This window comes from Trachemys scripta, chromosome 4, assembly GCF_013100865.1.
Source record: "Trachemys scripta elegans isolate TJP31775 chromosome 4, CAS_Tse_1.0, whole genome shotgun sequence".
Classification (NCBI taxonomy): domain Eukaryota; kingdom Metazoa; phylum Chordata; order Testudines; family Emydidae; genus Trachemys; species Trachemys scripta.
This window is the reverse complement of record NC_048301.1, coordinates 79,586,207-79,601,875: the sequence shown is the minus strand read 5'-3', so window position 1 is coordinate 79,601,875 and position 15,669 is coordinate 79,586,207. Positions and strand designations below refer to the sequence as shown.

General features: G+C 42.8%; 1 protein-coding gene across 1 annotated transcript in view; it reads left to right on the top strand.

Annotated features, from left to right (window-relative positions):
* Positions 1-6,493: 6,493 nt before the first annotated feature.
* LDLRAD3 (low density lipoprotein receptor class A domain containing 3) overlaps positions 6,494-15,669 on the top strand; it is a 172,589-nt gene continuing 163,413 nt past the window's right edge. Inside the window, exon 1 of the mRNA XM_034769677.1 lies at positions 6,494-6,627. Within this exon, the coding sequence (XP_034625568.1) occupies positions 6,594-6,627 (34 nt within the window). The 5' untranslated portion in view covers positions 6,494-6,593. The remainder of the gene's footprint in view (positions 6,628-15,669) is intronic.

The window sequence follows — 15,669 nt, the reverse complement described above, 5'->3', positions numbered from 1 at the left end:
AGTCTGGCTACTTCTATAGCATAATGAAAGACATCACTTTGTTTAGGTGACCCCAGTTACTGTGGGCTCTGGAACCCCTGGCAGTTAAGGGACTGGCAAGGCTTTTCTCTTCAGAGGTTAATATGTGGCTCCTTGCATAGGCGCTGACTCCGAGGCAGGAGCTTCAGATGCTAACTTTCCAATATGCTGTGGGGTGCTCACTGCTCAACCTCCTGCTCTGCCTCAGGTCCTGCCACCACTCCACCCCTTCCCCCAAAGCCCCTGCCCCTTCCCCCGAGCCTGCCATGCCCTCGCTCCTTCCCCCTCCCCACCAGAGCCTCCTGTGCACTGCAAAACAGCTGATTGTGGCGGGCTAGAGGCATGGGGAGGGAGGGGGAGGTGCTGGGAATGGGAGGGGCAGAGCTGATGAGGGGGCTGCTGACATATTACTGTGTCTCTTTGGCAATATTCATTGGTAAATTCTGGCTCCTTCTCAGGCTCAGGTTGGCCACCCCTGCCATATAAAGATAGTGCAGGGATGGGTGGCTTATAAATGCTTACAATATGCCCCCTTTACATGCCAGGTGTGTCCATTTGAGCAATCATCATGTGGAACTGTGGATGGGAAGATTTGACTCTGTTTTCTAAGCTGAATAAAGTTGGAGTAGTTGAAAGAGCTTCTAGCTTGCTGTAGAACTACTAAGATCAAAACTTTAGACAGCCATAATGATGAGGGATGCTAATGGGCAGATGGATACATGCCAATATGCTAATGTGCATGTTTAACTTGAATGCTAATGATGAAGATGATTTTATAGATGTTTTGGGGACCTACATTTATCATTTTGTCATGATATATTAAAAACAAGATTATTATTATTTTGAATGCATCACGAAGCTGTTGCTAAGCACAATGCTAAACTTGCTGACTTGTCTAAGTGGCAGCCAGTCATTTATAAAACACTGCAGTATATTATTACAAGTTTTTGTCCTTAATTAACATAACCCTGAATTTTCATTTCCATCAATCTTGCCAGCAGGCCTGATGCCTGAGCTCATATAAATGACCAGAATTATTTTTTTCCCCAGAATACTGCCTCCCAAGGGAAGCCAGAAGGTTTAGATTATATTTGGAGACATTAGTAGATTTTGTTTTTTTTCTCCTGCATATCAAACCAGTCTAAATTTCTGGATTGTGATGAATTAAACTAAATGAGTCGTACAAAGTTTGCTGGTTAGAAACAAGTTATCAATACAATATTTGAGGCTTGGTCTTCCCAAGTGTTGAGTGCCCTCAACACCCATAGATTTCAAGTTCTCTTGAAGAACATGCCATGTGAGTAGTCCTTAGTCAAGCATTAATGAAGATCTACAGCATTGCCAATGGCCGGTGAGGGCATTTGGCACCTTTCAAGACCAAACCCTTTATGCTTAGAGTAACAGATTAGTGCCTTTTCATATTCAAAATGTCCTGAAGGGTTTAATATAATTTTGTAGGAAAATGTGGAAGCTAATAACAATAACTTTCACTTATATGGTACCTTTCTTCTGGGGATCTCCAAGGACTTTACAAACATTAGAGAATTAAGCCTCACAGCACCCCTGGGAGGTAGGCATTATAAACCCCACTTTACAAATAGTCCACAGAGATTAAGTGACTGGCCCACAGCTGCACAGAAAGTCAGTGGCGAGTTTCACATAAGACCCATTCCCCTGCTCTAACTATGTACACAGCCTTAGGAAATATATCCTATTTTACGAGAGAGGGGATTACTGAGAAAGACACCTGGATTATCCTAAAAAATGCCATGATGAGTTCTTTAACTTCCATGAAGATAGCCACTTGAAAAGACCGAAGGGGCCTTGGTTTAATATCTAATCGTACCCCACCCCATTTTAGTACTGCGTACGAAATCTAGCCCTGGTGTGGGATGTGAACTCATAACCTTTCAGAGGCAAAAGCGCTACAAAATGAGCCACACAGACACCATCATCACTTAATCCCATTTAATAGTATTAAATGGTATTTTACGTCGACACACTGGGATGTTTAGAACTAGAGGATTATGATGACTTCATTGCAGGCAGACACAGAAGCTGCACTTGGGGAAAATCCCTCAGGAAAAACCACACGTATCTGTTTAGAATAGTAAAGGGAACACTAGAAACTATGGCCAGTAGCATGGATACACACCTCAATGTGCTTTTGCTACACACCTGACTCTGTGCAATTTTAGTCAAGGGCTATAGAGAGAAATTTTCATAAAGTTGTTATACCTGTGTATGTAACTTTCTCATATACATCTAGCTAATCTGTTTACTAAAGTTGAGAATATAGGCCAGTCCGCTCTGTTATATGAGTGTAATTGCCAGTGAAGACAAGGGGAGCAACACCCGTGAAACTGAGTGGAGAATATGGATTTATCTTTATACTGTACATAGTTCCTTACTATATTTTTGACTATGTTCCCCTATTCATGATACCCTGTGCTGCTATTGTACATTGAGGATCCATTTAGGTACTGAGCACCCTGAAGTATTTACGGGCTTATCCTTACAACATCCTTGTGAAGTAGGGGAGTGGTGTTATCTACCAGTTTAATCAGGAAACTAGTCACACAGGAAGGATGTGGCAGAGTTGGACGTTGAACACAGATTGCATGAACTGAGTACCAGCCCTGTGTCTTTACCAGAAGACACCGTTCATTTTCCATGACTTGTAAGCAGTTCATACCATGTCAAGGTGGATCAGAATAGATTGCAGCTCATAAATTAGAGGGTGGGGTGAAGAACCTCTAGAAAATGTGTTGATTCCTACATCACTGGAAATCCACTCCTTTAACTGTTTTGGACTTGTTCTTGCTCCTATAGAAGCTAATGGGAGTTTTGCCCTTGAGTTAATTAGGAGCAGGAACAGGAGCACTGTACTGAAGGGTGGAATAGAAAGAAACTCATTCACAGCCCTTGAACCTCTCTTGCCTCCCTTTCTCCTGCTCCCAGCCCACTCTCTTCAATGACCATGGAAACCCTTCTTCTTGGTAAATGCTGAAAGAGGCTCCTGCCCACCTCACTGTACTGCTGTCCCCATATCCCTGCATGAAACTTCTCTGGCTTTCATGCTTGTTCTTCCCTATCTCTGGCCCGAGCAGCTGATATACACTGTTACTTTCTCTTGCTGGCCTGGGAGAGTTGTTTGAAGCCAGCAGAAGGGTGAAAAATGGTCTCATGGGGAGCACAGGGCAGGGGCATGTAAGTTGTGGCATAGGAGTGGTCTGGCAGATGGACGGACCTTGTACTTCCTGCAGCATTGACCCAGCCACACCTCCCAGTGGTGGAAACCCCTCCTCATCTCTGGCACAGAGAAACAGTCATCAGCTGTCGGAATTAACTTGTTGTCAAGTTGACATCCCCTTGGGAATTTCCTATTAACTGTTAAAGCTGCATTCAAGAGGTAACAAATGATAAAGATTAGATATTAAAATAGAACTCTTATTTTAAACAACAAAATACAGTAATCTTTCCAAATAATGTGAAATCCTCATCAATAAATCTCTAGCCCACAAGCTAGTCTGACTCTATTAAACATGAATTACAAGAACTCGGCCAGTACCCAGCAGTATTCTTGTGCTGATTATTTGAAGACAATTTTAGAAACAATTTGGCAGTTTTTGGCTCTTGTAAACTGACTTCTTAGCCAGAAGAACTTGTGCACTCAGCAGTCTCTGCAACTATTAAATGTATCCTGTTAGTTTTTCTGAAAGTTAAAGTTTATAACACACATGCAAATTTATTCACCTACCTACTACACATGCAGGAATACTTCCTGACATGAAAGGTATCAATTTTCTTAATGAATAAGAGCAACAGTTTCCCAAGAAAGCAAAAGAGATTGAAATGTTGTTGTGAACTAATGCTGGTCTTTTAATCCCTACTTGTTCCAGAGTGACAGTCTACCTTCCTAAAATGGGCCTGCTCCTGCTCCCACTGAAGCCAAGGATTTCAGTAGGATCCGATTGGGCCCTTAAACTGCAACTATAAATATATTATGGAAAGGCATTACAGAGTCCTAAAGCTCGGGTTAGGTGACCCTGACTGTACTTCACAAGGACTGTAAGTGCCACAGACTATCTTTGTTTTTTATATAAATGATAATGATAAAATCTGTTATTTTCAAGTGATGCCAGGAAGACAGGTGAAGAGGAAAGGCTCTTTAAGAAGTTAGTGTGACCCAGGAACCCCTCAGTGCCAACTGGCAAGGAGGTTACAAGAATATCCTGATCCTGGTAAGTACATTCTGGTTCACCAAAGCATGTTGTATGAAGTCTTATAAGAAAGCCAGGGTCACACTGGTCAATAATATTGTTGAGAAATGTATGTACAGATAATAAATAAGGAGGTATGTATGTATACTGAAAATATGTTCCAAAGTCTATATCAAGGCAGAGTTGACAAACAAGTTTTCTGTGAGACAAAAGATGTTTGTTCATTTGTCTCTCTGTCAGCATGTAATTAAGCATTGTAAGCCAACACAATGGTAACCCTGTTTACATAGGAAGTCAAGGGAGGGGATGTGAAATTAACAGGGAGGCAGCACACCAGAGAATAAGCCACAGGGGGTCATCCTGACTCTGGGTTCAGACAATGAACTTTTGGGGATATAAGGAGATTATCCTGCACCTAGAAATTCATGAAAACAAAATTTCAACCTGCCCTGGATGAAACACTGCAAAGGATGATTGGGGTGAGACAAACTTCCTTATGTTAGCCTGTTAAGTTAAATGCAACAGAGGGTCCTGTGGCACCTTTAAGACTAATAGAAGTATTGGGAGCATAAGCTTTCGTGGGTAAGAACCTCACTTCTTCAGATGCAAGACAGTTAGTCTCTAGATACCATGTTATAATTTTGTTTTATGTGTAACACTTTTGTTTCCATTATTCTTACTCACTGTCTCTAGAATCTTTAATGATAAACTTATTGTTGTTTTCACTATGAATATATCTCAGTGCTGTGATATAATACTGGGAGAGGATCATAAGCTGAATCATACAGGCTGGTTCCCTTGGGTACAGCAGACCTGGTATTACTGTGAGTGTTAAGTGGAGAAGGGGCTGGACACTACAGGGGAACACTTCAAAGGGATTTAGGGTACAGCTACCATTAACTTGCAAGGTAAAGGAAGGGCTGGCTTAGCCCAGAGGAGAGTTCTAGGGTGGCTAACAGCTTTGAGGTGTCAGGGAGCTGACAGCCAGTTCAATGCCTAACTAACTGTGGAAAGGAGAAAGTCTGTCAAGGTTCATGTTCTATTTGCCTTTAGTTCTGCCCCCCTTTCCAGGCTGCAGTACAAGGACCCATTCGTACAGGTGTGCTACCAGATGCACAAGGGGTTCGGACTCACTGCCCCTTGCCATGCATCCATTCCAGCTGTTCCTTGGGCAATAGGATCTGGCCCAAAATAAGTTAACAAGAACTTAATTGCTATCAGTGCCTAGATACTACTACAATGTGTTACTGGAAAAATCAGTATTGTCAACCCCAAGCTCAAAAATGTTTCTAGGAGTTGGGGATTTACACAAAACACCCTAAATCACTGGCAACACACACACTGTTACTATCATTTCAGCTTAGCTTGTAATTGTGTATGAGCCACTTTTCCCTTTGAGTGTGAACATGGGTGGCAGCATATTATTTGTTTGCATGTGATAGGAGAAGTGTGTGAATACAATCAATAAGGAGTCTGGTGGCACCTTAAAGACTAACAGATTTAGTTATCAATCTAAGTTATAAATCTGTTAGTCTTTAAGGTGCCACCAGACTCCTTGTTGTTTTTATAGATACAGACTAACACGGCTACCCCCTGATACTTGTGAATACAATGTGAGTGCAACTAGGAACCACATGCTTAGAATGAGCACTATGTACAGCAGTAGAGTTGCTTGCTATGGTTTTTGTGTCTGCTGCTATTATTATTACATGCACTTCTGTAACGCCCATCACTGTAATGTCTGGTCACAGAGATAGTGTGTTTGGTGGGTGAGTGACAGGAAAAGAACTGGACAACAGTTCCTTGATGGGAGTTTGAGGTAGGCCCTGGGCTCTGAATAATCCAGGAAGACGGGAAGTTGCAGTGGCAGGGAGAAGATGCACTGTTACCTCTCTCTGCCAGTGTATGCACCAGGCAAGGGAGGAGAGGGTGTAATGATCCTCTCATGTGTGCAGCAGGCTGGGGAGCAGGAGTCACTGGTAACTACCCACACATGCATCGGGCTAGGAAACGGGATGCAATGCTAACTCCCCTCGCTGTGTGGCCGGCTGGGGTGCAGGATTAACAACACCCTCTGCTCCCTAGTCCGGTGCATGCGTGGGCTGGAATCTCCGCCCCAGGGTCTCCAGCAGGGGAAGAGGGAGAGATGGGCACCGGGCACAGGAGCCGAGTGGGCGGGCCCGCAGCCAGGGTCCCGGCCGGGGCTGCTGCGCTCTGTGGCTGCGCGGAGGGCCCCTCCCCCGGCCCCGCCCTCGTCTCCCCCTCCCCCCGCCCGGGCCCGGTTCGGGCGGAGACTTGCTCGCGCACGGAGCAGGCGGAAAGGAAAGTTTGCGGAGCGGCCGGCGCGGGGCCATGTGGCTGCTGTGGCTGCTGCTGGGCTCGGCGGGTGAGTGAGGGCGAGCGGGGCGGCAGCAGCGGCTCCTTCCCCGGGCTCGCGAGGGAGGGGCGGACTGGGCTCTGGGGGGAGGGGGCCGTGGGTACCGCCCCCTCCCTGTGCGTACCGGGCTGGGGAGCGGGGTGTGTGTGCAGCAGTGGAGGCTGCCCCCCCCCCCGTGCACCAGGCTGGGGCGGGCGAGGTGCAGTGGAGGCTGCCCCGCTCTCCCCCCCCCATGCACCAGGCTGGGGCGGGGGAAGAAGGGCTGTTGTTTGCAGTGCGTTCTCCTCCCTGCTGCGCTGTGTGTGGTCCAGCAAGAGGAGAGGAAGGTGTATGTACACAATGGGCAGGGGGTTTCCTCCCATGAGCGGCGTGTGTTGCAGGCTGCGTTGTGGGCATTGGACCACCCCTTTAGCTAGGACTTTCTCCTCACTTCTGGATGCATGGAACCAGCAGACTAGGTTGCTTCTGCCCTTGAGGAGTTGGGGTCGGTGGCTGAGCTACTTTGGCCCCTGTGCTGACCCGGTGTGGTTTCCCCGAGCTGTCACTTGTGGCTTGCAGCTGCAGCTCTAGTCCTTGGGTTGAGAGCAAGGAGGGGAGAAGAGAGGTCAGGAATTTGTCTTCTGGAGTTTGGCCCTTGGATGCAGTAAGGTTAGGAATAAAGCTGCTCCTGTGTCCATATGGCATGTTGTTAGTGGGCACTATTGCAGAGCAGCCTGGGCCATGCCGTCATGCAACAAGATACCAACCAGCCTGGGCACATTTTATAGAGGGCCATGACTGTATGCTGTACCTTGCAGTGCCAACTGAAGGCCCTGTTCCACAGACCTTACTGTCTGAAAGCCTAAAGCTGTATGGTATGGCTGGCAAACACATGATCAGGGTGGATAAAAATCAGTGATTTAAAAAGCAAACAAAAAATCAGCTTTTTTTTTTATTTAAATCAGATTATTTTGATAAAAAGCTTTTTGAGGAAAAAACTTCTCTAGAGAGTTTTAATTAAGATGCATTATAGCTCAGAGATATCTCATCATGGAATAGGGATTATAAATTCTAATTCTATGGTATGAGACAATATATTCATGTCATGTTGAAGAAAAGTTTTGTAAATGAGTTCCAATAGTTCATGGATTAGGGACCCCATTTTATGGAGTTCCAGGGACTTCTGTATAGATTATTTAGGTTAATCTTTCCATCTACCCAATGGGACTCAGTGCTCAGTCTAGAAGATACCACCGGAGATGCTTAGTTTTGCAGTTCTCAAACTGTGGCTTTGTGTCTCCAGAGATAACATTTCTCCCCCCCCCCCAGTGTAGACCAGGCCAGAGTCAATCCCTTACCTCTCTCTAAAAGTACAAAGTTTCAAAAAGTTAAATGAACAGAAGATTGTTGGGGGCGGAATAGATCTGGACAAGGAGAAGAAGTCTGGAGATAAATGTGAGAAGTCAGGGACATATGCTTGTTTTGTTAAAAATATGATATGTTTGCTGTTGAAGAAAAAAATCCAGGATACTTAATATTGCTGTTTTAGTTAAATAAAACAATTTAAATGTCTCTCTAGTGATATTCTCCTCCTAATACAGCATGGCAAGAAAATCCTCTAAATATTAATGATTAACCTGTTGAATTGGAGATAGTTCACCTCCCAATGACTTCATAAATATCTGCTTCAGTTACCAAAGGGTAACTGAAATAACCAAACAATCATTCATTTTCTGATATAGCTGTAAAACGAATCTGAAAAGTTTTCAGAATAAATCACTGTTTGAAAATGTATAGTGTGTACCTTCTAAAAATGAAACCTACATCTATTTCTGAGTTGTGAAGAATATGTATTAAGGTTATAACCAACAAGAATGCACTTTTATGTAGAAAACCATGATTAAATCGAGTCTTCCTGACTAGTGATTTTAAATCAATTTGATTTAAATCAAATCCACCCTGCACGTGATATGTCCTACAGAATGATGAGACCAAGCAAGATGGACCTGCTGAAAAGGAATTTGGTTCAGTGCCTGTATTGCTGATTATAATATGATACTGAAGCGATTTCTTAGGGTGTTACTGTTTTTCCAGGTTTAGAAGTATTGGCAGTACTTGAGCTATAGCATCATAAAGATGGAAGGTAGTCATTGCTTAATTTGTGCCAGGGCTCAGCCCTGGCACATCTAGGCTTGGCAGTTCATAGCCTCAGCATCTTTGGGCTTGCTGCGTCAGTTATGAATGTAAAAAAATTGCTTGAGCCATGGCACCTCTTTCACTACAAATTAATCACTGAAGGTAGTACCTAGTGGAGGTGTGCGTCTTCCTCATGTGGCAGCAACCATTAAAGTATCAGAGTGAGTCACAGACTTTTAATATATTTATCCTCACAATAGCCTTGTTCCCATTTTAGGAATAGGGATCTGAGACAGATTTAGGAGGAGACATTCAAAATTGTCAGGGATTTAAACACACAAGTCAGTGGGTCAACATCCTGTTGACTTGTGTGTCTAAATTCTTAGGTGCTTTTAAATATCTTCCCCCTAAATGAGTGGCCGCAGGTCACATAGGAAGTCCTGTGTCGGAACAGGGCATTGAAGTTGGGTCTTCTGAGTTACACTGCCCCTCATGGTAAAGCAAATTACTTAACAAGTGTGGGAAGGGGACATTTTGACTTGAGTAGGAATCTGTCGCCCACCTGTTCAGTGAATAGTGTAATAACTCAGCATGCCTGTTATAGGTTAAAGTTTAGATTAATGTTTACTAGAAGATCACAGGTTCCAACAGCAAACCTTATTGGGGAATAGCCCAGAATGCTGTGCTAGGAAAATAGGTGAAAACATGTACAGAGGATGGGTCAAGTGTCTGATTGTATCTGAATGACTTGATGTTGGATTAAAAATAAAAGATGGATCTGTAGCTGCTAAATTCATACCTGTAAAAATGCTTTGCACATGGTGGGCATATGTCTGTCAAGGTCTCTATTCTGATTATGCTTTTTGCAGCTATGCTGCAGGTATAAATTATTTCTGCAACATAATCTTAGCAGGCACTTTTCCAGAGTATTTTGGTAGAGGTGTAAGTGGCGGGGCTTCATGTTGCCATGTCTGTTACTGAATTGCTTCTTGGTGATGGGGTGTCTGAAGTGATGACACATAATGGGTGAAATCCAGAAGATCATGCTTAATTTTTCTCAGAGCATCTGTCATCAGTGTGAAACCTGTTATTTATCAAATTTCATAACTTCCTTGATAAAACGGATTGATGTGGTTTGCACTTAGCTACCAATACCTACCCTGCAGCTAATCCTTGCTCATGTAAAGGACTCTTCCTCTTTAAGAAGAAGCCTTAAAAATGAGGAAAGGAACAATATGCTCTTTGAACTCCTGAGACTTGTAACACTTTGTGGCTCATGAGTAGTTTTTGCACAGACTTACCTTTTCTTAATTATTGTTGCCCCAGCAGTTGATCTTTTAGAAACCTTCAGACAACACTTGGGTGTGTACATTTAAACTACATTGCCTTCATCCAGTTGTTATGTGCCATTACTCTGGTAGTGTTGCAAAAATTTGTCTAATTTAATTACTCCTAGTAATATGCATATCTCCATGTACTAAAAGCAGTCATATTCCTAATATAGCCAGTGTGTCAACAGTGTGAGGCCATGGAGGGCCATGCAGAATAAGGGCCTGTTTTGTTCTAACATATTAGTATGAGTCTCATTTTCTTTGTGTGTTTTGTTTGTTTTTGTTTTTCTGGTCCCCCGTCCCCCCCCCCTTCTCATCTGCTCTCATGCCTACCTTTTCTTCATGAGCACAGAGGTAAATAAGAGTGATCTTTCTTATTGGAACTAGTACTTCAAATTTCTGTCTGTAGTCTGCATAAATCCACTACGGTGGCTGTGCAACAGTTTCCCTTCAGTTATTTAACCGGAGCCTCTGGTTTATGTTGGTGTAAGATGGTAGTTAACATTCAAAGAGCTTTCTAAAAATATTTTTTTAGAATACCTGTAATGTGTTCAGATTTTCTTTTGAAGAGCAAAATATTGGATCTTTGTTTTTTGTGTTTTTGGTAAATGGTTCTTCCTCTCTCTATATTGACTCCCCTGCAGGCTTCCCACAGGGAGGATGCCTTTTTTCCTAGCCCCTAGTCTTCTCTTGAATTTTAGTTTTTGATAATTGGTTTAAAGTGGCTGTTCCATAACATGCTATCTTTTGGTATTCAGGTAAGGGAAACTTGGAAATTCTGGGGGCATAGAAATCCCAGTAAATTTATGAATGGTTGACTTAAGTTCTTGTTCCAGAGAGCTTGCAAGAATGGCTGTAAACTTTGATTGTGTCAGTGAAGATTAGCAAAACAAATCTTAATCTATAAAGTCATGTACTTGGCCCAAATGTTGCTTCTGATCAGATAAGGCCTTATCTACAGAGGAAAGGTTATGGGGTTTTGTTTTTTCAGTATAATCTAGAATGTGAATTTAAACCAGTGTAGTCAAACTGGTGTAACGCCCTGTGTAGACACTCTTAGGTCTTCTCTACATGGGAAAGTTTTACTGATTATACAGCTATAACCTCCTACGTGGACGCTCTTATCCTGGTAGAAAAGTGGCTTTTTCCATTTAGCATAGGCTACGGCTACACTGGCGCTTTACAGCGCTGCAACTTTCTCGCTCAGGGGTGTGAAAAAACACACCCCTGAGCGCAGCAAGTTACAGCGCTGTAAAGCGCCAGTGTAAACAGTACCCCAGCGCTGGGAGCACGGCTCCCAGCGCTGTAAGCTAATCCGCTCATAGAGGTGGAATACCTGCAGCGCAGGGAGAGCTCTCTCCCAGCGCTGGCGCGCGACCACATTCACACTTCAAAGTGCTGCCGTGGGACCGCTCCCGCTGCAGCGCTTTGGAGTTTCGAGTGTAGCCACGGCCTTAAACTCCTTCCCAAGTTGCATAGGCTAAACTGAAATGAGTGTCCACACAGGGGGTTATACCTGTATAGCTAGTATAGCTGTGTAGATGAGGCCTAAATGAAGAATTAGCTGTACCTGAATTTTGATCCTGTCTATTGCTGTGGTGTGTTCTATCTGGATGTTTTAGGCCTCTTCAAGCAAGTCTAGATGTAAAATCATTGGTTTTTAATCCAGTGTTTCTTCTCCTGCTGAGAAGAGCAAATGATCAGAGATTGCATGAACCACTGGTGCTTAGTATAGGTAAATGTAGAGTTCCCTTTGATCATATTTTTCAGGGTTAAGTGTAAACTTGGGGGGGAAAAAAACAAGTGAGGAGAATTCTTGTTTTTCATACTAGAAAGCCCTGTAAAGCCTACCTGTACTGTTGATATGATGCAGGTCTTGGAAATGTGAAAAACCTTAGACAGCTGGAAAGTCAGAATGCCATTCACAACTGAGATTCTTGTGTGTCCAGTCTTAGATGCCAAGTTCCAATTTTACGACTTCCCTGTTGAACAACCTTTACATATGATATGCATGTTTACTTAAAATGTAGTCAACTGACTGAGTACTGAGCAGGCCCTGTCTTTAACTCTTTTTTTCCCCTTTCACCATAGCTAATGCTGCTGGAATCAGCAGAGTACTGCCAGTGAACAAACTCAAAACATGTGCACACAAATTTAGCATTGCAGACATTTGTGCACTTGGGAACTCGGTAAAACACAACCAGAGACTTGCTTAGCAAGTAAAATGTGACATTAATGCGTATTAAACTCAACAGTGCAGATTAACTTAGAACACTTGTGCACAATTACACAAATGTAAAACATTTGCTTAGGTTGGTTTTGATGTGTACTGACTTTCAAGGCACTGCACAGAGATTTATTTATTTATTTATTTTAAGTGGGGAATTTTGTGGCTGAGAATCCCATGTAGTGCATATGGTAGACTAGCCCTTACATCTTTATCGTATTGCCACATATTTTCCTTCTCCACCAAATATCTAGAATCCTCTGTTTGTCTTGAGTAGTTACATTAAAAGATATACGGAAGTCATAAGTATTATAGAAAGTCGCTTTCAAATAATAACTTGAAGAGGAGTGGGAGTACTTTTGTGAATGTTATCCCTATTCACTGTCCTGGCTGACGAGGACAAAATCATACATGGTAGTCTCTGAAATGTGTTCTCTCTATTCTGTAAAACATTGGAATGGACTTTAAATTATATTTGCACTCCTTGGTGCCATCCTATTAAAATTTCTGAGTCTTGAAATTCACAAAGATTCTGACAGTAACTGTGTACAAGTCAAGAAGCCACCTGCTCAAACATGCTGGTGGGAAAGAAGGAATAAGTGCTGCAACAGAGCTCGAAATATTTGCCAAAGAAATAAATCTGCAAGCCAAAGGCTGATATGAAGGATAGGAAGTAGTTGAAAGGCAACATGCTACTGAGAAGCCCTATTTCAACTGCTTGGAAGGGTATTAGAGAGACAAGATGGGTAAGGTAATATCTTTTATTGGACCAACTTCTGTTGGTGAGAGAGAGAATCTTTTTCCGTGGGTATTGGAATTTCTATCAAGGTGGCGTTCCTAAACATTGCTTGAGGGCAATGCCTTTCATATTAAAGGCTGGCTATTGGGAATCTGAAGTTTGAAGACCACCTAGGTTCTGTCTATCTAAATTGTTATTCCCCTACTTTTTGGGCTGCTGGAAGGGAAAATGAACTTATCTTCTCCACCCTCTTGTCCCCAACAAGAGCCTCCTAGCAGCCAGAAAGGATGTGTTTCCCAACTGAGGGTGGGTGCCTCTGAATAGCTTCAGTCCCTGACTCCATCCTTGCAAATAGACTTTCTAAACAGCAGTAGATTGTAATTGATGCTCTTTTTGTCAATTTCACAGCCGCTTCAGGGGTTTTGAATGGCAGCAATGATACTTAACCAGTCACGTCAATTTCCGCTGACTGGAAAAGCTATGAGCAGCCACAGAGGCATTGGAAATTTGTCATTGGAATCAGGATGATTGTGCTACAGTAGCTTGCATCCAGCTGCAAAGGATTGTGGGGCTGGAGTTTGCAGCAAGGAACCTTGGTATGAAGAGGAGGCGTAATGCGATAGGGTGACTTTTACTTATGAAAGACAAGGAATAAGGTTTATCTTTACTGTACTATGAGAAGAAGGGAGCACAAGATGAAATTGCTGGCAGGTAACATTGATTATACGCCGTGTGAAAAAATAACTTCACAATCTGTTGTCTGGTGCAGTGGGAGATTATCAAGTCCAATATGGTGGCTAAATTAAAAAGAGAAGCTGGATAACTTTATGAGAATGCTGTAACATATGTACCTATGTCTAATGGGGCAAATGTAATTCAGTGTCATGCTTCTGGACATAAACTGAGCACCAGTAAAACCAGGAAGGAAATGCTTGTCTTCATAGCTAGCACTGCATAATTGACTAGCTATATTGATGGGGAAGGGGCAGTCTGTCTTCTGAAGCATCAGATATTGGCCACTGTGAGGCAGTGGGATATGGGAGTTGATGGACTGATCTGGTGTGGCATATCTTACATTTTCAAAACGGTACAATTGAGGTGCAGCTGCAACTCTGTGGCAATTTAGGGCTGCTGTCTAGGAGGACCTGATGCAAAATTAACCTAATTTGTCACCTATAAACAGATTTATATGTATTTTTTACCCAACAAATTCCACTAGAATAGTGTCTCACTCTAACAAGTTCCTGCTGTGGTTATGTTGTCTGTTTATGCAGGAATGGAGTACCCTGGCATGCTTGAGAATTCTGTTGCTGGACTGCAATCTGTAGTAATTAGAACAGTACTCTGAATTTTAGTGCCTTCTCCATGGCAGGCCAAATGATCAATTTTGTGAGCTGGTGAGTGACCCTCTAGGTTGCCATTATTCAGTTGTGCCTGGCACAGATTGAAGCTGATGTTGTCCTGGCTATCGTAAACAAGCAGCTTGCTGCATGTGTTTAAAGTGACATTTTCCGAAGTTTGACTTGAAACTTCAGCATCAGTCATTTGAAGGTGGAGGAGAAGAAAGAAGCCAAAAGTCTAAGTTTAAAAACCATTCTTGAGTTACCCAAGGAAAATTAATCCCTTTTTTGGCATGTTCTGTCACAGTTTTGCCAAGATAACAATCAAATATGTCAAGTGAAGTCAGTTTTAAATGATGGGTTTCCTTTTAAATGATATATCTGACATGAAGTAAGTGACAGAGTTGGAGAAGTCCTGAGTGTCCTTTTGCAAGTCACATAATTGCCATCAGCCTCAGTTTACCAAGATATAAAATGTATACAATACTTCCTCTCACCACACGGCAGGCTGTAAAGCTTAATTTATTAAAACTTGTGAATTGTTTGTAATCTTGGATTAAACATGCTATTATGGTATAATATATTGTCTTTCAGCAGAGGCAAAAGGAATGTGTTTTTTCAGTTTTTACTAGTATTTTTCCACCTGGGAGCTTGCTTTGTTAGGCCTCCCTTTGAAGGTCTACTCTAGTGAAGCTATTTCATAGGCAAATTGTCCTCTGAGAGGGTCTGTCTTGAAATACGGGTTTTCAGTTTTCATAAACAATGTTTCTGGAAATCTGTTTGTTTTACGAAACTATGATTCTAAATGGAAACAAAACTGCACCAGTTGGGAACCGGTCAAACTTGATGCCTTTGTCAGCATGTTGTGGAATAGCTCAGTCCAGAGAGGGAAAAGTCAATTCTCACTTAATGTTTGCCAGAGTATTTTGTTTCAGTCTCTGTTGCAGGTGGCATGTCACTGCAATAATCAGGGGTGTGTACACTGTAGGTCCATTTTAAGATTAAAGCATGTGAACTCGGGCCGCTAAGGTTCATTTAATTTTCTAGTTCTAGTCCTTATATAGAGTTTGGTCCTTCCTTCATGCTGCCTCCTGCTTTGGAGAATTTTCCTAATTTAGAGGGGGAGATGGAAGGATTGTGAGCTTTATCAGTATTTGTTGTGGAGTTGTGCATACTGCATGCAGAATCCTCATAGATGGAAATTCAAGAGCAGGAGCATGGTCCCATGGATAGGGCACTGGACTGGGACTGAGTGAGCTTGGTTCTCTTTCTGGCTGCATAACTGATCTGCTTTTGCCC